Source organism: Bos indicus, chromosome X (genome assembly GCF_029378745.1).
Source record: "Bos indicus isolate NIAB-ARS_2022 breed Sahiwal x Tharparkar chromosome X, NIAB-ARS_B.indTharparkar_mat_pri_1.0, whole genome shotgun sequence".
Lineage (NCBI taxonomy): Eukaryota > Metazoa > Chordata > Mammalia > Artiodactyla > Bovidae > Bos > Bos indicus.
This window is the reverse complement of record NC_091789.1, coordinates 39,475,409-39,495,585: the sequence shown is the minus strand read 5'-3', so window position 1 is coordinate 39,495,585 and position 20,177 is coordinate 39,475,409. Positions and strand designations below refer to the sequence as shown.

Sequence of the window (20,177 nt, the reverse complement as noted above, 5' to 3'; positions counted from 1 at the left end):
GAGCCTGGCAGGCTACAGCCTCCAAGGTCACAAGAGTCAGACTCAACTTAAGAGACTAAACATTTCCACCTTAGCAACTTGATGTCAGGTGTGGTGGCCCTGGGAATTAAGTCCTATAAGGGGTGGTGAGCTAGGCTTAGAATGGGGGATGGCAACAAGGTCTGTCAACAACTCTAAACCCAAGAAAAGGCAGTTAGGCCCAGGACAGATGTTTACTCTAGGGCTTACTGGACGACCCCACCTCCAGGGCTGTGTCTGGTGAGGTTCCACAGCAGCCTGAGGCCAACATTAGACCACAAGCCCTTTTCCATGATCCAGAGTGTGTGCTTCTCAGTGCTCCACGTACAGGTGTGGGGACTTCAGAACCTACTGCCTGGGGTCAAGGCATGTACCTCACTGGCCTTACTGTCAACTGGCTGGCTTATCAGTCTTCTGAAATGACAGTGACCCTTGGGGCTTCCAGTTCCCCACCCCCCCATGAATCTAGATGCAAAGACAGATGGACAGGAAATAGCATTTATTGGTGAGCATGATTAAGGAGGGGACAGCACTGATGCTCATGAGTGTAGGGCCCGCCATTTGTCCAGGGGACCACGATTAGGGATGTATTTGACCCCACAGCCGTCTGGGATGAGTCGCTTTTCTGCCACCATGTTCTCAAATTCATCCGCGTTGAACTTGGTAAATCCCCACTTCTTAGAGATGTGGATCTAGAGAGAGACAGAAACAACTGAGTCATGGGCCCTGAGGCCAGGAGCAAAGGGGAGACCCAGGCTGCAATGCTCCTTACCTTCTGGCGGCCAGGGAACTTGAACTTGGCCCGGCGGAGGGCTTCAATCACATGTTCCTTGTTCTGCAGCTTGGTGCGGATGGACATTATGACCTGGCCAATGTGGACCCTGGCCACTGTGCCCTGGGGCTTTCCAAAGGCACCGCGCATACCTGTCTGGAGTCTAGATTGGGAAACAGCAGGCCAGTCATGAATGCCCACTAGAAAGAGTTGTCTCCAAGGTCCCTTAGGGCAACCTGTACAGGCAACAGGTTGCATACACTACCAAGGAGGCTGCTATCTGCAGCCATTGCACACTGGGCCCCCATAGGGAAAAGAGCACAGTCGGCTTAATTGGCTGCGAAGAAGAGAACCAAAAAACAGACTAGCTAGAGTCCCTGCAAGGTGCCATTGGGCTCCTCTGAAAGCCAACTGACCTATGACCACCCCAGCCACCTGCTTGCTTGCAGATTATGTCATCAGGTGCAAATAGAAGCTATTCCCACATGAGCAACTTGCTCTATGTTGCCCAGAGCCATGATGCCTTTTGAGCTTCTTTCTGGGACTCTGGGTTGTTCAGTGTCCACTGAGGTCCACTTACTAGCCCTTTGGCCTGGCTTTGCTGTGGGTCAATCTCTATGGGGCCACCTCTCTGCCCTGGTTGATCAAAATCATCAAGCCCAAAGTACAGGTCTCAGGATCCAGCTCACCTATCAGCTCCAGCACAAGACAACATCTTGTTGATGCGGATGACATGGAAGGGGTGGAGCCGCACTCGGATGTGAAAACCATCTTTGCCACAGCTTTTCACCATGTACTTGTTGGCACAAATACGGGCAGCCTCCAGGGCTATGGGAAGACAAAATGCCACAGAAGCTTTTACCATGGCTCTCTGTCTTGGTGGGATGAGTTTAGCAAAGAGGCTAATGATTGGGCACTTGTGATTAATAAGCTGGTCATTTCAGTGCAGTGAGTTCCAGGTTTGGCTGGGGTGGGGGGGGCGCACACACAAGGAACCGGGCAGCATTGACAAGGAAGCCTGCCTCACCTTCAGAGGAGAGCTGCTCATACTCATCTGACACCATGTGGCCACAGAGTGGGAACTCATCCACTTTGGCCTTCTTACGCCCCAAGTCAAAGATGCGAATCTTAGCATCTGGAAAAAAAGACAAGACAACCTTGCTTAGTGTGGGAGTTCCATGAGCAACTAGGTCACCGGGCCCAAACCAGTTTGGGAGCTTTGCCCCTACTTACCAGGGACACCTCGGCAGAAGCGAGACTTTGGGTACGGCTTGTTCTTACAATACCGGTAACTGCAGGGAAAACGACTCAGGTTAGCCAGGGTTCATAAACGAGCTCTACAACATGCACGCTGAGAGCTTGACACATGTTAATCTCCAAGCTTGGTCTCATTTACTGGAAATGGGCGCTAAAGCAAGATGTAGCCAAAACTCAAGTTACCCATGACAGGAGATTAAAAAATAAAATACCATCCTCGATCCTGTTGCTTTAAGGCTCACATTCTGAAACGCACTTTCTCGGTTTAAATATAAAATAGCACAGTTCAACCCATCCACCTAAATGGACCTTGGAGCACGTGGCATTAAGTTCGCCTCCAAGCCATGTGAAGGGCTCCTGGCGCCCCCTGTAGGGCCGAGGCAGCTGAAACCACTTTTCCGGGATTGCCCTTGGCATCCGAGGCGCCCACATCACACGTCGCCTGGAAATAAGACGGGAATGGTACACAGAGGCCCCAGGAGGAAACTAAGCTGGCGAATTTTCAAGTCCAGAGAGCGGGATACAAGGTAGACATCGCTTGTACCCCTATACTGGGGCCGTTGTATACAAAATTGGGTCAATCCACCACTACAACAAAATGGGGGAAGACCTCAAGTGACCCGGAATGTCTCAGGGAATACGCAGAGTCCGTCCCCAGGACAGAAAAGCCGCACCAGGGAGACCCCACCCCACTGTTGCTTTTAACGGTTAAATTGGCTCTCCCTCTCGCTTCCCAGCAGCGAAAAAACATGGAGTAGCACTCACCACCGGGCGGGGCGGCGGCCCATGGCGACACCAGGATCTTCAGTGGCTACAATGAAACAAAGTCGGAAAAGAAGTCGAACACAGGTATTAAACTAGGAGACAGAAATGGCAAGAGCACAGCCAAAACCAGAGCCCGCGACTACTCACCGTGCCAAAGGGAAAGAGGCGCTCCCACGCCTGCGCAGGTCTTATATAGACAGCCTATCTTCACGCGTAGGAACCATAGAGTCCAGGCGAGGGCGCGTAGACGCTCTATCAGACTTCCGGACCATAGATGTAGCGATGCTCTGCGCCTGCGTGCGGTGGGAGCTGAGCACATGCGCAGACCGAGAAGGCGGCTGGGCTCCCAACCGCGGGCAGCCAGCTGGCGAATGGGGCTTCGCCACATCGGCGCGAGAACCCAGCTTCCGGCTGGCCATCTTGGGCGTAGAGCTCTTGCCCGAGGCTTTGCCGTAACTGTGAAGGACGTTATGTTCCTAGAGTTGAAAGAAGTACCCTCAAGTGGGGGTTCACGGCGGCCGCGCGCATGTTCCCGGGCATCGCGGAGCCTGGGACAAGCCCTCTCTGCCTCCCCCGGTGCCCCAGAGCCCGGCGGGGATGCGCCCGGCTGGAGGCTCAGCCTGCATTCCTTTGTCGACCTGGAGGCCGAGCGGGAAGCCCGCCCCTGCCCCCGCCCCCCACCAAACGAAGAATCTTGAACCCACTTGTCCGCGAGCAGTACCCAAGTCTCCCTTCTCTGAAGACCCAGGGCGGGAGAGGGGTCCATCGCCGACCCCAGGTGGTCTGCGCCTTCCTCCGAGAAAGGCCAAGGAAAAGCCGCCACCAAGATCCAGAGCTCAGGAGACCCCACCTGAGCACCGTTAGGCCTACCCTGTCCCTTGCAAGAAATGAGACGTTGTTCTCCGCAGGGTGCCTTGGAGAAGGGGAAAGGAAGCTGGTGATCCCCTTAAGATGGCAAAGGAACACTGTCAGTCCTGGGCTGCGCCCCAGTCCTGGCCCCCGAGAGCTGCCTTGATCAGTACTCCTGGGATCTTCCACACTCCCGGGGCCCAGAATCTGGTACTCACCGCCCCCCCGCCCCCGCCGCCCCGCCCCCAAACACACACAGCCCCGATGTAGTTCTTTCTGTTCCCTGCCCACTGAATTCCAGCACCTCCTGAGTGTGCCTTTGAAATGTTTACAGATAAAGCACGGATCCTTCCCCCACCAACCCAAGGATAGTATCCAGAGAAGTGTGCAAAGCTAATGCTCCTACCACCAGGGATCTAAACGTCTGCCAGAGGTGCCCAGCCTTCTAGAGGTGAGGACGCAGGAAAGTAAGGAAGTCTTGAAGGCGTCCCCATGTCGCTTGACAGATGGGACGCACCTCTTCTCCAGGGCAACCTGTCACTTTAGTGCATGGGTCCTCTAGGAAGGCTTGGGAAGATTTGTTGTGTGCACTTCCAGCTGTGGCACGGGGTCCTTCTCAGGAAACACGATCTCTCATTCCATCCAGAGGCCTTACCTCTGGAAATGGGGTGAGATATGACTATCCGTGGGGGCAGCTCAACTCAGGTTTTTGGCTCCGAGAACTAGAACATTTAGGGTTGTATAGTATATACATCAGGCAGAGCTGGAACAGTTGATACTGTTCACTTACTTATGTCTGAATCTTTGCAAACCCATGGGATGCAGCATGCCAGGCTCCTCTGTCCTCCACTGTCTCCGAGAGTTTGCTCAAACTCATGTTCACTGAGTCAGTGATGCTAACCAACCATCTAATTCTCTGTCACCCACTTCTCCTGCCCTGTTTTTCCAACATCAGGGTCTTTTCTAATGAGTTGGCTCTTCGCATCAGGAGAAAGGATTCGAGCTTCAGTTTCAGCATCACCCCTTCCAATTAATATTCAGGAGTGATTTCATTTAGGATTGACTGGTTGGGTCTCCTTGGACTCCAAGGAACGCTCAAGAGTCTTCTCCAGCACCACAGTTCAAAAGCATCAATTGTTCGGTGCTCAGCCTTCTTTGTGGTCCACTCTCACATCCATACATGACCACTGCAAAAACCATAGCTTTGACAATATGGACTTTTGTCGCAAAGTGATGTCTCTGCTTTTTAATATGCTGTCTAGGTTTGTCATAGCTTCCTTTCCAAGGAGCAAATGTCTCTTAATTTCATGGCTGCAGTCACCATCTGCAGTGATTTAGAGCCCAAGAAAATAAAGTCTGTCACTATTTCCAACGTATCCCATCTATTTGCCATGAAGTGATGGAACTGGATGCCATTAATTTTGTTTTATGAATGATGAGTTTTAAGCCAGCTTTTTCACTCTCCTCTTTCACATTCACAAAGAGGCTCTTTAGTTCCTCTTGGCTTTCTGACATAAGGGTGGTGTCATCTGCATATCTAAAGTTATTGCTATTTCTACTGGAAATCTGGATTCCAGCTTCTGCTTCACCAGCCGGGCATTTCACACGAAGTACTCTGCATAGAAGTTAAATAAGCAAGGTGACAATATACAGCCTTGACGTACTCCTTTCCCAATTTAGAAACAGTCTGTTTTTCCATGTCTGGTTCTAACTGTTGCTTCTTGTCCGGCATGCAAATTTCTCAGGAGGCAGGTAAGATGATCTGGTATTTCCATCTCTTTAACAATTTTCTACAATTTGCTGTGATCCACACAAAGGCTTTAGCATAGGCAATAAAGCAGAAGTAGATGTTTTTCTGGAATTCTCTTGCTTTTTTGATGATCCAGTGGATGTTAGCAATTTGATCTCTGGTTCCTCTACCTTTTCTAAATCCAGCTTGAACATCTGGAAGTTTTCGGTTCACGTGCTGTTGAAGCCTAGCTTGGAGAATTTTGAGCATTACTTTGCTAGCAATGCAGCCAAAGATGGAGAAGCTCTATACAGTCAGCAGAAACAAGACCGGAGCTGACTGTGGCTCAGATTATGAACTCCTTATTGCCAAATTCAGACTTAAATTGAAGAAAGTAGGGAAAACCACTAGACCATTCAGGTATGACCTAACAAATCCTTTACAATTATACAGTACAAGTGACAAATGAATAGATTTAAGGGGTTGTATCTAATAGACAGAGTGCCTGAAGAACTATGGATGGAGGTTCATGATATTGTACAGTAGGCGGTGATTGAGACCATCCCCAAGAAAAAGAAATGCACAAAGGCAAAATGTGTGTCTGAGGAGGCCTTACAAATAGCTGTGAAAAGAAGAGAAGCGAAAGGCAAAGGAAAAAAGGAAAGATAAACCCATCTGAATGCAGAGTTTGAAACAATAGCAAAGAGAGGTAAGAAAGCCTTCCTCAATATCACTGCAAGGAAACAGGAAAGCAATAGGATGGGAAAGACTAGAGATCTCTTCAAGAAAATCAGAGATACCAAGGGAACATTTCATGCCAAGGTGGGCACAATAAAGGACAGAGGCGGTATGGACCTGACAGAAGCAGAAGACTAAGAAGTGGTGGTAGGAATACACAGAAGAACTGTACAAAAAAGGTCTTAATGACCCAGATAAGCATGATGATGCAATCACTCACCTAGAGCCAGACATCCTGGAATACAAAGTGAAGTGGGCCTTAGGAAGCATCACTATGAACAAAGCTAGTGGAGGTGATGGAATTCCAGGTGAGCTATTTCCAGTCCTAAAAGATGATGCTGTGAAAGTGCTGCATTCAATACACCAGCAAATGTGGAAAACTCAGCAGGGCTGCAGCACTGCAAAAGGTCAGTTTTCATTCCAATGCCAAAGAAAGGCAATGCCAAAGAATGTTCAACCTACTGCACAATTTCATTCATCTCACACACTAGCAAAGTAATGCTCAAAATTCTCCAAGCTAGGCTTCAACAGCATGTGAACTGAAAACTTCCAGATGTTCAAGCTGGATTTAGAAAAGGTAGAGGAACCAGAGATCAAATTGCTAACATCCACTGGATCATCAAAAAAGCAAGAGAATTCCAGAAAAATATCTACTTCTGCTTTATTGCCTACACTAAAGCCTTTGACTGTGTGGATCACAACAAATTGTGGAAAATTTTAAAAGAGATAGAGATACCAGACCACATTACCTGCCTCATGAGAAATCTGTATGCAGTTCAAGAAGCAACAGTTAGAACCAGACATAGAACAATGGACTAGTTCCAAATTGGAAAAGGAATATATTGTCAATATCCAGCATCAAGGCTGTATATTGTCACCCTGCTTATTTAATTTCTATGCAGAGTACATCAAGCAAAATGCCAGGCTGGATGAAGCAGAAGCTGGAATCCAGATTGCCGGGAGAAATATCAGTAACTTCAGATATGCAGATGACACCACCCTTATGGCAGAAAGCGAAGAGGAACTGAAAAACCTCTTGTTGAAAGTGAAAAAGCTGGTTAAAACTCAACATTCAAAAAGCAACGATCATGGCATCTGGTCCCAAGACTTTATGGCAAATAGATGGGGAAACAATGGAAACAGTGACAGAATTTATTTTGGAGGGCTCCAAAATCACTACAGATTGTGACTGCAGCCATGAAATTCAAAGATGATTGCACCTTGGAAGAAAAGCTATAACAAACCTAGACAGCATATTATAAAGCAGATATGTTACTTTGCCAACAAAGGTCCATCTAGTCAAAGCTATGGTTTTTGCAGTAGTCATGTATGGTTGTGAGAGTTGGACCATAAAGAAGGCTGAGCACTGAACAATTGATGCTTTTGAACTGTGGTGTTGGAGAAGGCTCTTGAGAGTCCCTTGGACTGCAAGGAGATCCAAGCAGCCCATCCTAAAGGAAATCAGTCCTGAATATTCATTGGAAGCACTGATGCTAAAGATGAAGCTCTAGTACTTTGGCCACCTGATGCAAAGAACTGACTCATTAGAAAAGACCCTGATGCTCAGAAAGATTGAAGGCGGGAGAAAGGGACGACAGAGGATGAGATTGTAAGATGGCATCACCAACTCGATGGACATGAGCTTGAGCAAGCTCTTGGTGTTGGTGATGGACAGGGAAGCCTGGCATGCTGCAGTCCATGGGGTCGCAAAGAGTCGGACACGACTGGGCGACTGAACTGAACTGTACTGAAGCCTTTGTATTCTTTCCTCCACCTCCTGTCAGGGCTCTTCTGGCATCAAAACCTATGAAATGCAGGTCAGCAGTAGGTCCAAGTATCAGTCAGCCACCCATGTGAAGTGCGTGCTAGACTACACAGCAGCTGCATGTCCTAATACTGATGCTTTCAATCAGAACCCTCTAGTAAATAGGACTCTATCAGTTAATCCACTTCATCGACTGGCCCAGCTCACCTACTGAGTCGAACTCCCTGAGAAGCTCTTACCACAAATGTCCAAATAAAGTTAAGCTGGTAGATAGCAGTGAAGTCTGGGAAATATTTATTGATGTATGAGCTATTTCCTGAAGTGTCAGACTTTGTGTCTGTCCCCTCAATCATGCAGTAATCGGACCCCACTTATAAGTCTCATGGCAACAGGATGTGGTGGCAGAGGGTCTGGAGGACAGTCAGTGTCCCCTTGCAAGGCATCGGCACCAGGTGAGGTAATGACACAGTCCTCAAAGGACAGAACACCAGCCTCCCAGACACGACCGGACAAGCTACTTCCATCAGCAAGGGAGGCTCTGGGGGACTGAGGGCTTGCCAATTGTGAGCTTCCACCGAGGGCAGCCAGATATCCTGAGTCTCGGTTTCAAGGTCCCACTCGTTCACATAGCACTGTGCCTTTCACCTAGGAAATGCAGAGAGGCTGGGAATTCAGGCAACCTGGGGATTCTGCAACTGACATGGTGGAATGCTGTGTTTGATTTCCAGCCCCGTCAGCCCTGCAGGCACAGGGGAATTTGCAGGCTGCCATGGAAGAGCTGTGGCTGTCATCCTGTGACCTGAGCCGAGAGCTAAGGCAGGTGTCCTTGTCAGTTTCCTCCCAGGGACACTGCAGTCACCGCACAGCCCAGCCTTGGTTCCCGGTGTTCCCTCCATGACAGTTCAGGATAGCAGCCGCTCTGGCACCTCGGGCACTTGCTGCCCTTGGCCCTTCACCCCAGTCGAGTGCAGGGGCAGCATGGTGACTGCTGAGACCCCCACAGGTCATGGGAGCCTTGAGCCCAGGTGATCACTCAGGGATGGCTCAGAGGGCTGAAGGCACGCAGCGAGTACAGGAAGCAGCTGCCACCCCAGACCCAGGGCAAGAAGGGAAGGGGTTGATGTCATTGGAAGCCCGCCCAGGATGAGGGGCCACGAAGACCAGCCCATCTCTCTTCCACATCACTGCCTTGTCATCTTCTGAGTCATCTGTCTATCTGTGGTTTGATTCATCAGTTGAAATTTTTATTTCAAAGACTGTGGTTTTGTTTCTAGTGTCTAAAGTTGGTTTTCAAATCCACCTAGACTTTTAGAATTCGTCTTATCTTTATGATTCCTTCTTGTGTATCTACTTCTTCAAGTTCATTTTTAATTGGAGGATAATTGCTTTACAATACTGCGTTGGTTTCTGTCGTACATCAACATGAATCAGCCATAGGTATACATACGTCCCCCTCCCTCTTGAACCTCCCTCCCACATCCCACCATGTGTGTCTCTTTTGGTGTCTTGGAGGCCAGTGAAGATTGGGGGAGTTGCAGTAGCCTTCTATCACAGGAATGCAGATGACTGGTAAATATCCATGAGAACCGCTCCCTGATCTCATGAGAATTCAAAGGTACTGTCAGTCTGTTTCAAAGTCCCCCCGATTAGGCAAGAGTACAGGTGTTTCTCTTTCTCACCTCCTTCCTTTATAAACTGGTCCAAGGCCCAGGGATATTCACTGGGACTCACCTCCAATGCTTTCAAGACAAGCTGATGTGCGATACAATGCCCCAGGAACCTCCTTGGGAGCCAAATGGAGAGTGTAGCCTGCAAAAGGGCTTCCCTGAGAGCTCAGTTGGTAAAGAATCCACCTGCAATGCAGGAGACCTCAGTTTGATTCCTGGGTCGGGAAGATCCTCTGGAGAAGGGATAGGCTACCCACTCCAGTATTCTTGGGCTTTCCTGGTGGCTCAGCTGGTAAAGAATCCCACCTGCAATGCAGGAGAGCTGGGTTTGATCACTGGGTTGGGAAGATCACTTGGTGAAAGGAAAGGCTACCCACTCCAGTATTCTGGCCCAGATAATTCCATGGACTGTATGGTCCATGGGGTCACAAAGAGTTGGACACAACTGAACGACTTTCACTTCACTTTACAGCCTGCAAAAGGAGGTCAGTGGATAGGTCAATGTCCCTATCCACCCTTCCCTCTGCTAGCTAGAGATTTAGAACAAGCTGCTCAAGTCTTCGTGTCCTCATTTGCTCATCTGGAGAAGGGGGTGACATGCTACCGACTTCCTAGAGCCGCCACATGTCTGGGATGGATGAGTCCAGGCACGTAGCAGACACTCCCAGCCCTTACCGAAAATTATATCATCTGGTCTCTGACAGTAACGCCCTGGGGACGTAACAGGGCCACTCCTCTCTCTGAGGGACCTGCCAGCGTTCCATGAGGATGGGTGGTGTCCTCAACATGAGATCGCAGACCGGTCTTCAGCTGGCCCTCTGGGAGTCCTGAGTGGGAAGCCAGGGGTTAGGCCTCCCTTCTGGGACCATCCGCTCTGCCAGGAGCCCAGCAGTACAACCACAGTGCTGGGGGTGTGGGGGGAGCCTCCCTCAGCCAGTGGTTTGCTGAAGCCCCACTGTCTGTGGCAGAGGGATGGAAGCCCCTGCTTGCAGATGATGGGGACCGGTCTTCTCACTCAGACGCATGCTGGGATGGACCCAGTTCCTTTTACAGCCTTGTCCTTCCTTCGTACCATGCAGGTGACCTTTCAAGAGCACTGGTTTTAGGTGGATTCTCGGTTCTTATCTGTGCTTTCCCCATGGATCTCGCTTGCTCACCTGCGGGCCACGTATGCATTTAAATAATATAATACACTCTTCTCAGTACGCATTTCCTCGTCTTTTCCCCAACTGACCTGGCATCCCACGGGGGCAGAGGCTGGGTGTCTGAGAGGCACTGGCCCCAGTCCCGGCCTACCTAGCCTGAGATCATAGGACACCCCCCCACACACACACACACACAGTAGTGGGGCCAGCAGGACAGCAAGAATCAGCCAGCCTGGGTCCACGAAGCATTGGGTGTGGGAACTCAGAAATTCTGCCCCGAGTCACATGACTCTCCTCACTTGAGGCAGGACAACTTTGTGCCCAAGATACACAACCCAGAAATCATCAATCCAGAGTGTAATAATTTGGTCACATAAAATTTTGTAACTTCTCGACTTCTGAAACCAGCCGGCCTAGTCTTTTGAGACAAGAGACAGGAATCCCACAGTGGTACAGTGGTTAAGACTCCATGCTTCCACTGCAGGGGGCGGGCTCGAGTCAATTCTTGGTCTGGGAACTAAGATCTGGCATGCCATGCTGCGCAGCCAAAAAAGAGAGATCCTTTCTTACGCGGCCCCTAAGCTGCTCTGTCCTTCTGAAAAGCCAAGGCCATTTTGGGGTGAGGCCCTCACTTCATCTGGCGACTGGCACCAAGCCAGCAGCCCCACCGAGCACTCGCCCACACTGTGGCCTCTGTCTCAGAGCTTCCTTGCACCTACTCGGCCCTCATTCTGCCCAGTGAGGTGATGGTCACAGAGGATAAGATCAGTGCCCTCGTTAAAGCAGCGAGTGTAAATGTTGACCCTTTCTGGCCAGGCTTGTTTGTAAAGGCTTTGGCTAGTGTCAGCATCGGCAGCTTCATCTGCCATGTGGGGGCTGGTGGACTTGTCCCGACAACTGGTACTGCGCCACCATAAGGTCCTGCCCCCTCCACCACTGCAGCCCCAGCTGAGGAGAAGAAAGTAGAACAAAGTAAAAAGAATCTGAGGACTCTGATGATGACATGAGCTTTGCTCTTTTTGACTAAACCTCTGTAGTAACTTCCCTGGTGGCTCAGATGGTAAAGTGTCTGCCTACAATGTGGGAGACCCGGGTTCGATCCCTGGGTTAGGAAGATCCCCTGGAGAAGGAAATGGCAACCCTCTCCAGTACCCTTGCCTGGAAAATCCCATGGATGGAGGATCCTGGTAGGCTACAGTCCATGGAGTCGCAAAATATCGACACGACTGAGCAACTTCACTCACTTTAGTAATAACACATTCAATAAAAAGCTGAGCTCTTTAGAGAGAGACTGAGAGAAAATCTCTGCAACACGTGGAACACAGGGCTAACAGCCCTGCTATATGCCGATCAGGGTCTTTTGGGGAGGAAACTGCTTAGTATCAATAAACATGGTAAATGGCCATAGGTTTTGACCTGGTTCAGTTCAGTTCAGTTTAGTCACTCAGTCGTGTCCGACTCTTCACAACGCCATGAATCACAGCACGCCAGGCCTCCCTGTCCATCACCAACTCCAGGAGTTCACTCAGACTCACGTCCATCGAGTCAGTGATGCCATCCAGCCATCTCATCCTCTGTCGTCCCCTTCTCCTCCTGCCCTCAATCCCTCCCAGCATCAGAGTCTTTTCCAATGAGTCAACTCTTCGCATGAGGTGGCCAAAGTACTGGAGTTTCAGCTTCAGCATCATTCCTTCCAAAGAAATCCCAGGGCTGATCTCCTTCAGAATGGACTGGTTGGATCTCCTTGCAGTCCAAGGGACTCTCAAGAGTCTTCTCCAACACCACAGTTCAAAAGCATCAGCTCTTCGGCACTCAGCCTTCTTCACAGTCCAACTCTCACATCCATACATGACCACAGGAAAAAGCATAGCCTTGACTAGACAGACCTTTGTTGGCAAAGTAATGTCTCTGCTTTTGAATATGCTATCTAGGTTGGTCATAACTTTCCTTCCAAGGAGTAAGCGTCTTTTAATTTCATGGCTGCAGTCACCATCTGCAGTGATTTTGGAGCCCAGAAAAATAAAGTCTGACACGGTTTCCACTGTTTCCCCATCTATTTCCCATGAAGTGATGGGACCGGATGCCATGATCTTAGTTTTCTGAATGTTGAGCTTTAAGCCAACTTTTTCACTCTCCTCTTTCACTTTCATCAAGAGACTTTTTAGGTCCTCTTCATTTTCTGCCATAAGAGTGGTGTCATCTGCATATCTGAGGTTATTGATATTTCTCCCAGCAGTCTTGATTCCAGCTTGTGATCCATCCAGCCTGGCATTTCTCATGATGTACTCTGCAAATAAGTTAAATAAGCAGGGTGGCAATATACTGCCTTGACATACTCCTTTTCCTATTTGGAACCAGTCTGTCGTTCCATGTCCAGTTCTAACTGTTGCTTCCTGACCTGCATAGAGGTTTCTCAAGAAGCAGGTCAGGTGGTCTGGTATTCCCATCTCTTTCAGAATTTTCCACAGTTTATTGTGGTCCACACAGTGAAAGGCTTTGGCATAGTCAATAAAACAGAAATAGATGTTTTTCTGGAACTCTCTTGCTTTTTTGATGATCCAGCGGATGTTGGCAATTTGATCTCTGGTTCCTCTGCCTTTTCTAAAACCAGCTTGAACATCAGGCAGTTCACGGTTCACATATTGCTGAAGCCTGGCTTGGAGAATTTTGAGCATGACTTTGCTAGCGTGTGAGATGAGTGCAATTGTGCAGTAGTTTGAGCATTCTTTGGCATTGCCTTTCTTTGGGATTGGAATGAAAACTGACCTTTTCCAGTCCTGTGGCCACTGCTGAGTTTTCCAAATTTGCTGGCATATTGAGTGCAGCACTTTCACAGCATCATCTTTCAGGATTTGAAATAGCTCAACTGGAATTCCGTCACCTCCACTAGCTTTGTTCACAGTGATGCTTTCTAAGGCCCACTTGACTTCACATTCCAGGATGTCTGGCTCTAGGTGAGTGATCACACCATCGTGATTATCTGGGTCGTGAAGATCGTTTTTGTATAGTTCTTCTGTGTATTCTTGCCACCTGGTCTTAATATCTTCTGCTTCTGTTAGGTCCATACCATTTCTGTCCTTTATCGAGCCCATCTTTGCATGAAATGTCCCCTTGGTATCTCTAATTTTCTTGAAGAGATCTCTAGTTTTTCCCATTCTGTTGTTTTCCTCTATTTCTTTGCACTGATCACTGAAGAAGGCTTTCTTATCTCTTCTTGCTATTCTTCGGAACTCTGCATTCAGATGCTTATATCTTTCCTTTTCCCCTTTGCTTTTTGCTTCTCTTCTTTTCACAGCTATTTGTAAGGCCTCCCCAGACAGGCATCAAGACCATCCCCATGGAAAAGAAATGCAAAAAAGCAAAATGGCTTTGACCTGGTAGTTACACTTAAAGGTAACATCCGGAGGGAGATTTACAAATCTTCAGAGGTGCTAACAAACAAACAAGAAGTACAGAAAAAGTAATAATACATCTGTTGGGGATTTGTTATGTAAACTATAGTACATGTGTTCTGTTCAATACCTGGTGGCCAGAGATGACATGAGCTAGACTTGTGTACTGAGAAGGAAGACTTTTGCAGATATATTATTGCTAGTTAAAAATCACACTGAATATACAGGGTGTGTGTTTTTTTAACCTGAGTGAGGAACTATGTAGGTGATCCCATAGAAGAATATAGTTAGAGGTGAGAAACAGAATTGTTAACAGTCTTGCCTAAAACAATGTTTTGTAAAAATCTTCAATTATGTGCTTTAAAAATATCCAGGGTGGTAAGGTAAAATGGTCCAGCCACAGTGGAACGCAAATTGGCAGTTTCTTCTAAGGCTAATCGTCCACTTCCTTAGGACACAGCACTTGCACTGCTGGGCATTCATGCCAAAGAAAATGAAAAATTCTGACCACAGGAAAGCCTGGATACAAATGTTCAAAGCAGATTTTTTCTAGAAACCTAAAAGTGGAAACAGGCAACAGTGGGTGAAGGCTTGAACAACTGTGGCTGACCCACACCAACGAAGGCTAGCAATACAAACTGAGAACTGACTGCTGAAACCAACTATTGATTGAGATGGATGGATCTCAAGGGCAGGGTGTGATGGAACAAAGGCCCATCCCGGGTTTCAAAGTGCATGGTTTCATTAACGTACTGACGTCTGTGTGTGTGTGTGTGTGTGTGTGTGTGTGTGTGTGTGTGCGCACACGAGCGAGCACATGGTGAGGCATGCTGCATCCCAGCTCCCCAACCAGAAATCGAACCCAGGCCACCGGCAGTGGGAGTGCGGTGTCCTAACCACTGGCGCGCACGCACGCACACACACACACCGAGAACCCTGAGCAGCTTTCCGATGGTACCAATGCCATCTCCTGGTGTGACGGTCCACTGGCTACGCAACAAGCTGATGCTGGGGCAACAACGGGAGGGGCATTTCCCTGTAACTTCCCGTGAACTTAATTCCTTCAGAATACAAGCTCACACCAAAGGCACACAGCAGGGCTTGGCGTATACACATCGGATCACTCTATGCGTGACTCTGCACGGACAGTCTGGATCTCCCCGCCGGAAAGTCCAGGGGCCCACAGCACGCCCGACTACGGACTGAGGAAAAAGAGACAGACTGCTGGGCGGAAGGCGGAGCTTACGCGATCGGCCTGCTATGATTGGGTCACAGAGCTGCCCGTCACAAAGAGGGACAGGCTTACTTGGAGCTGGAGGGCGGGTCTTCTCAGGAGTCGAGCATGGTCATTGGTGAAGCCAGCCGGAAGAGGTGGGCAGGAAGGCGGTACGCCACGGCTTCCGGTGGGCTGCCTGAGGAGGGGAGCGAGAGGCGACGGCCGCGGGGACGCTCAGGGCGGGGCTCGAAGCACGGAAACGGCCCCCAGCTTCGCGTCCCCACCTCCATCTCGGTGCACAGCAGCCTGCCTTCTGGGTCCTTTGGCGGGGCCAAAGCCCCGCAGTTTGCTGGGTTGTGCGTCTTTTACTGGGGAGAGGGCGAAGAGACGTCTCCCCAGAGCCCAGGGCCCTGGAGACCTTGGGGATTCCGTCGGGGCCCCACCCCCCACTCCCGGCAGGACTCCCCCTGCTGTACTGAGGGCGGATGGCCCAGGACAGTGTATTAGGGGTGCCCAAGGACCGTGGGAGCGGGGAGGGTGGGCGGCAACCCCGCCAATATGCCAAAGGGCAGGGTCAGGGGGTCTTCGCTTGGCCCCTCCCTCCAGTCCTGGCGTCTGAGGGCGGCCTTGACCTGCGGTCTTGATGCCTTCCACCCTCCCAGGGTCTCGAATCTGGCCGCCTCCAGCCGCTCCCACCCATTGCCCGGCCCACCGTGTTCCACAGCCCGTGAGTGTGACTGGGATGATTCTCTGTGAAGCCCGGATCCTGCCCCCTTCCCTCCGCCCCACACGGAGTAACAAGGGAGAGGTGGGCAGAGCTGAGCCCAGTGCCCAGAAACGTGGAGTTGGCCAGGGGTGCCATGCTTCTGGAGGTAGGGAGGGCCCAAAGTAACACAGTCTTCCCCCTGTCACTCGACAGGTGTGGCCCGCTGGGAGGGAATCTTGCCCAGGCACTCCTGTTCTCCAGGACCGCCTATGGTTGCAGCCCTCAGTGCCTGCTGCCTGCCTCTTCCCTGGAGGTCCAGGTGAGTGAACCCAGCAGGGAGAGAAAGCTCCTGGCTTCACTAGCAGTGGATGTGATCAGAAACCATCCATCGTTAAAAAAAAAAAAAAAGAAACCATCCATCCTGACGCTGGTTCTCATGCTGGAAGGGTCGTGAGAACACCTAGAGGGCTCACTCAAAGCCAGACCATAGGGCACCGCCCTAGAATCTCTGATCTTGCACATCTGAGGTGGGGGTTGAGCATTTGTGACTCCAACAAGCTCCCAGTGCTGCTGCCGCTGCTGGTCTAGAAACCTCACAGTAAGCGCGCTGCTCTAGAGGCCTGAGACTCCTAGGTGTGTGCCCCCTGCCCTTCTCCCGCAGGGCTGGGAAAAGCCACGAGGCTGGTGGTTCTCGCGAGATCTGGGGCTTCCCATTGAGCAGTCGTCACCCTTCCCTGCCTGAAGCCGAAGGAGGGGCTATCCACAGCCCAGGCAGGATCAGGTGTCAGGTTTGTTGAGTTGCTCAACAGCTCCTCACTTGGGCTGATAACATCTGGACACGTAGGAGGGTGGGGCGAGATCAGATCCAGTGCCTGGGTGTGGGGACGAACTATCTGATGAGGCAGAGGAAAAAGGCCTACATGCTGAGGTCAGGGATGGGGAAGGAACATCGGCCCTAGGACCAAGTGTGGGTCTGGGGGAGCATGGAGACCCGAAGAGCTTCCCAGGTGGTGCTAGTGGCAAAGAACCCACCTTCCGATGCAGGAGATGTAAGGAGATGTGGGTTCAATCCTTGAGTTGGGAAGACCCGTGGAGGAGGGCATGGCAACCCACTGCAGGATTCTTGCCTGGAGAATCCCATGGACAGAGGAGCCGGTGGGCTACAGTCCACGGGGTTGTGAAGAGTCAGACACTACTGAAGTGACTTAGCACACACGCGCGGAGAGCAGCAAGGGGGTTGTCTGCCCAGGAACTGCCCTGACAGTTGTCTGGTCTGCAGGTGTGGTCAGCCTTCTCTCGCTGGTGGGAAGCCACTGCCTTTCCTGCCACACGTTCCTCACCAAGAGGATCTCCCAGCTCCTGGGTGATGCTGCCCAGACCTCCTCAACACCCAGCGCCATCACCCACTTCTTTGGCCAGTCGTTGCCGAGGCTTGTCTGTCTTTGGCTCCAGGATGGCCCGCCATCCAGTTGGAGCCACAGATGAAAAGCAATGCCAGTGTCCAGCTGCCCCATGTGCCCAGAACCAGCAGCTCTGGAACCCCAGCCCCCGAGTACATTCTTGGAGTCATTTCAGGGCGGTGGGGTGGCGCTTTGGTTGGCATTTTCCAAGGCCCTCTCCTGCACCCTTTTCCTTTGGGTCACTGGTCTTTTCTTATTGACTGGTTCAAGTTCTCTATACATTAATGATATGAGCCCTGAGTCACATCTTGGTACTATTTTTTGGCCCACTTTGTCACTTGTCTCTTGACTTTGTGGTTTGGGGTTTGTGTTTGACTAGGCAGACGATCTTAGAGTTTGTGTCACCAGACTTTCCAGGGTCTTCCTATTGGTTTCTGGGGTTTCTTGTCAGTTTGTTTGCTCCCAATTGACTTACAGTGATCTTCTCTATTTAAAGTCATCGTGTATAAATTACCCATTGCTGAATAACAAGGGGCTACCCAGGTGAAGGTAGCGTAAAAACCTGCCTGTCAACACAGGAGACAGAAGAGATGTGGGTTGCGAAGATCCCCTGGAGAAGGAAATGGCAACCCACTCTAGTACTCTTGCCTGGAGAATCCCATGGACAGAGGAGCCTGGCAGGCTACAGTCCATGGGGTCGCAAGGAGTCGGACACAACTGAGGTGACTTAGCATGCAACCATGTGTAGCAAATTACCCCAGATGTAGTGTAGTCCCTTAAAACAACCAGCACTGGTAATCTCCCAGGTGTCTGAAGGACAGAATTCTAGAAGGCCTGGCTGGGGCTTCTGGCCTGGGGTCCATCACAGGCTGCAGTCAAGGCTTCTCTGGGGCCACAGCCCTCTGGTCTGCCTGGGGTGTTGGGGTGGGAGGGGGGTAGGCTCTGCTTCTGGAGGGTTCATGGGGCTGCGGCAGGGGACGGTCCCTCCCCACCGGGCCTCTCCACCGGGCCTCTCCACTGGGCTGCTCGGGTCAGGCCTTCCCCAGATCCAGCGATCTCAGAGAGACAGAGCAGCCCCGAGATGGAAGCCACAGTGTTTGTCTCGTAACTCATCTCGAGGTGACACTCCATCACCACTGCTGTGATTTTATGGGTCACACTGGTCACCCCGTGGAGAAGAGAACGGTACCCACGTGGGCCTAGGTTCTTCACGTTCGTGCCGCATGAGAAGGCTCCAAGGAGTGTCCCTGCCCCTGAGCCCAGGTGTGGGACTCCCGGGCTGCCCAGGCCCCTCAGGAATGTGTCCTTTGTGGAAGCAGGGGTGGCGGGTTGCAGCCCAGAACTGAGCCAGGCCAGGCATGTGTTGTACAGGCAGAGAGTGGCTTTTCACCTTGAAATGGTTGCAGACCAAACACACGGAAAGCCAGAGAAACAGATCGTGTGATGATCCCAGCATGGCCCACAGAGCCCGCGGCGTGTGCCCTCTGCCCTCCGCCCAGGAGTCTGCAGCCCGAAGGGCCGTCCCAGCCAGTGCTTCAGTCCTGGGAACGGGCGCAGAAGCTTTCTCACTCTGGCAGCCTGTGCATGCTACGGCTGTGCAAGTGCACACTCAGGCCTGGGCCCCGTGCTCTCTGACCTCCGAGGTGTCCCCACCCTGTGGTCAGCCCTGCCCGCACCCCTCCTTCCCAGGGGGCCCCCGTTGAGGGGGTGAAGGCTGATGAGCCCCTTTTCTTCAATGGCTGTGCCTGGTATCCCTGGGCTGGGCTGGTGCCAGCCTGGGGTGGCAGCTGAGTGTCCCTTTGGTCCCAGGAAGGCACTCTCACTGTGCCCATGGGGGATGTGCCTGCTGCCCCACCTCCTGGCTGGGACTGAGATGGGACTTCCCGGTGACACGCTTGGTGGCTGTGAATGTGTCATGCAGCTTCTGTGGGTGGTGAGGGCTCCTCCTGTTGCCTCTTGCTTCTGGGCAGCGCTGGGGCCCTTGGCGACAGCTCCTGGCCCTGTCCGTGGCCACCACACTCTTCTCGAGCCTGATGACTATGGCCTCAGGAGAGCCGGGTTCTCTGTCTCCGTCCCGGGGCAGAAGCTGAGGCTGAGGCTGAGCTTGCGGGGCCTGTCCTCAGGGATCGTGGCCCTGACTCATGGGGACACCCCTCGGCCAGGATGTGGGGCCGCCGCAGGGTCCCGGGGTCCCCTGGAGAGGCTTGAGCCCCCCAGCGGTCCCACACTCTTGGGCCTGCTGACTGTTCCCCTAAGTAGAGCCGCCTTGCAGCCCCTGAGCCCCGGGCACAAGGACCGACAAGGGGCCTCTGCCCTGCCGTCTTCGCCCTCAGGGCTGCCTTCCTCAAGCATGCCCTCAGGCCCAGGGCTGCGTGGGCACTGTCCTCCCTCTCCTGCTGCCCGGCCTCTGTGCCTCGCGGAGCTCCTGCAGGTACCTGCCTGGTGGATGGGCACAGACTGGGCAGCGACCCGGCCCCACCCCACTGTCCGCCTGCCTCGGGCTTCACCCTTGTCCTCATCCTCCGCCCACTGGGCATGATGGTGCCTGACCTTTGGAGCTCAGACATCTGGAGTAGTCCAGCCTCCGCCGGTGCTGGGTCCGGGAGCAGTCCCCCTCATTCAGCCCCGCTCCCCAGGCTGTGGCCTCCCTGGGCTCATGGGGACCTTGCAGACGTCTGTGGCGAGTGGTGGAGCTGGCTGAGGCCAGCCTGACCTCTGAGCAGCACAGCGTGCCCCTTCTGGGTGCATAAGTCCTCCT

The 20,177-nt window shown here is 51.7% G+C and overlaps 1 protein-coding gene, 1 non-coding gene and 1 pseudogene across 3 annotated transcripts; 1 reads left to right on the top strand and 2 right to left on the bottom strand.

The window, feature by feature from the left end:
- Positions 1-502: 502 nt before the first annotated feature.
- Positions 503-2,971, bottom strand: RPL10 (ribosomal protein L10). Of its 2 annotated transcripts, XM_019956129.2 has the most exons (6): positions 2,813-2,968; positions 2,024-2,082; positions 1,818-1,925; positions 1,480-1,618; positions 791-953; positions 503-710 (listed from the first exon to the last, which is right to left on the bottom strand). In XM_019956129.2, exons 1-6 carry the CDS (start codon positions 2,833-2,835, stop codon positions 558-560), a joined length of 645 nt encoding a protein of 214 aa, XP_019811688.1. In that variant the 5' UTR covers positions 2,836-2,968; the 3' UTR covers positions 503-557. The 2 variants fall into 2 exon arrangements, with proteins under 2 accessions (XP_019811688.1, XP_019811689.1); XM_019956130.2 differs by lacking the exon at positions 503-710 and having other exon boundaries at positions 791-942; positions 2,813-2,971.
- LOC139181793 (small nucleolar RNA SNORA70) lies at positions 999-1,133 on the bottom strand. The gene has a single exon (XR_011565532.1). It is a non-coding gene; the product is annotated as a small nucleolar RNA SNORA70 (small nucleolar RNA).
- A 123-nt stretch (positions 2,972-3,094) lies between the features above and the next one.
- On the top strand, positions 3,095-11,732 carry LOC109554806 (large ribosomal subunit protein P1-like; annotated as a pseudogene).
- Positions 11,733-20,177: the final 8,445 nt, after the last annotated feature.

Coding starts and splice junctions, on each gene's coding strand:
- RPL10 (XM_019956129.2), bottom strand. CDS start 2,835: ATGGGCCGCCGCCCCGCCCGGTG. Junction 2,083..2,812: donor GGCCGCCGCCCCGCCCGGTG/GTGAGTGCTACT, acceptor TTTTCCCTGCAG/TTACCGGTATTGTAAGAACA. Junction 1,619..1,817: donor TGAGCAGCTCTCCTCTGAAG/GTGAGGCAGGCT, acceptor GTCTTCCCATAG/CCCTGGAGGCTGCCCGTATT.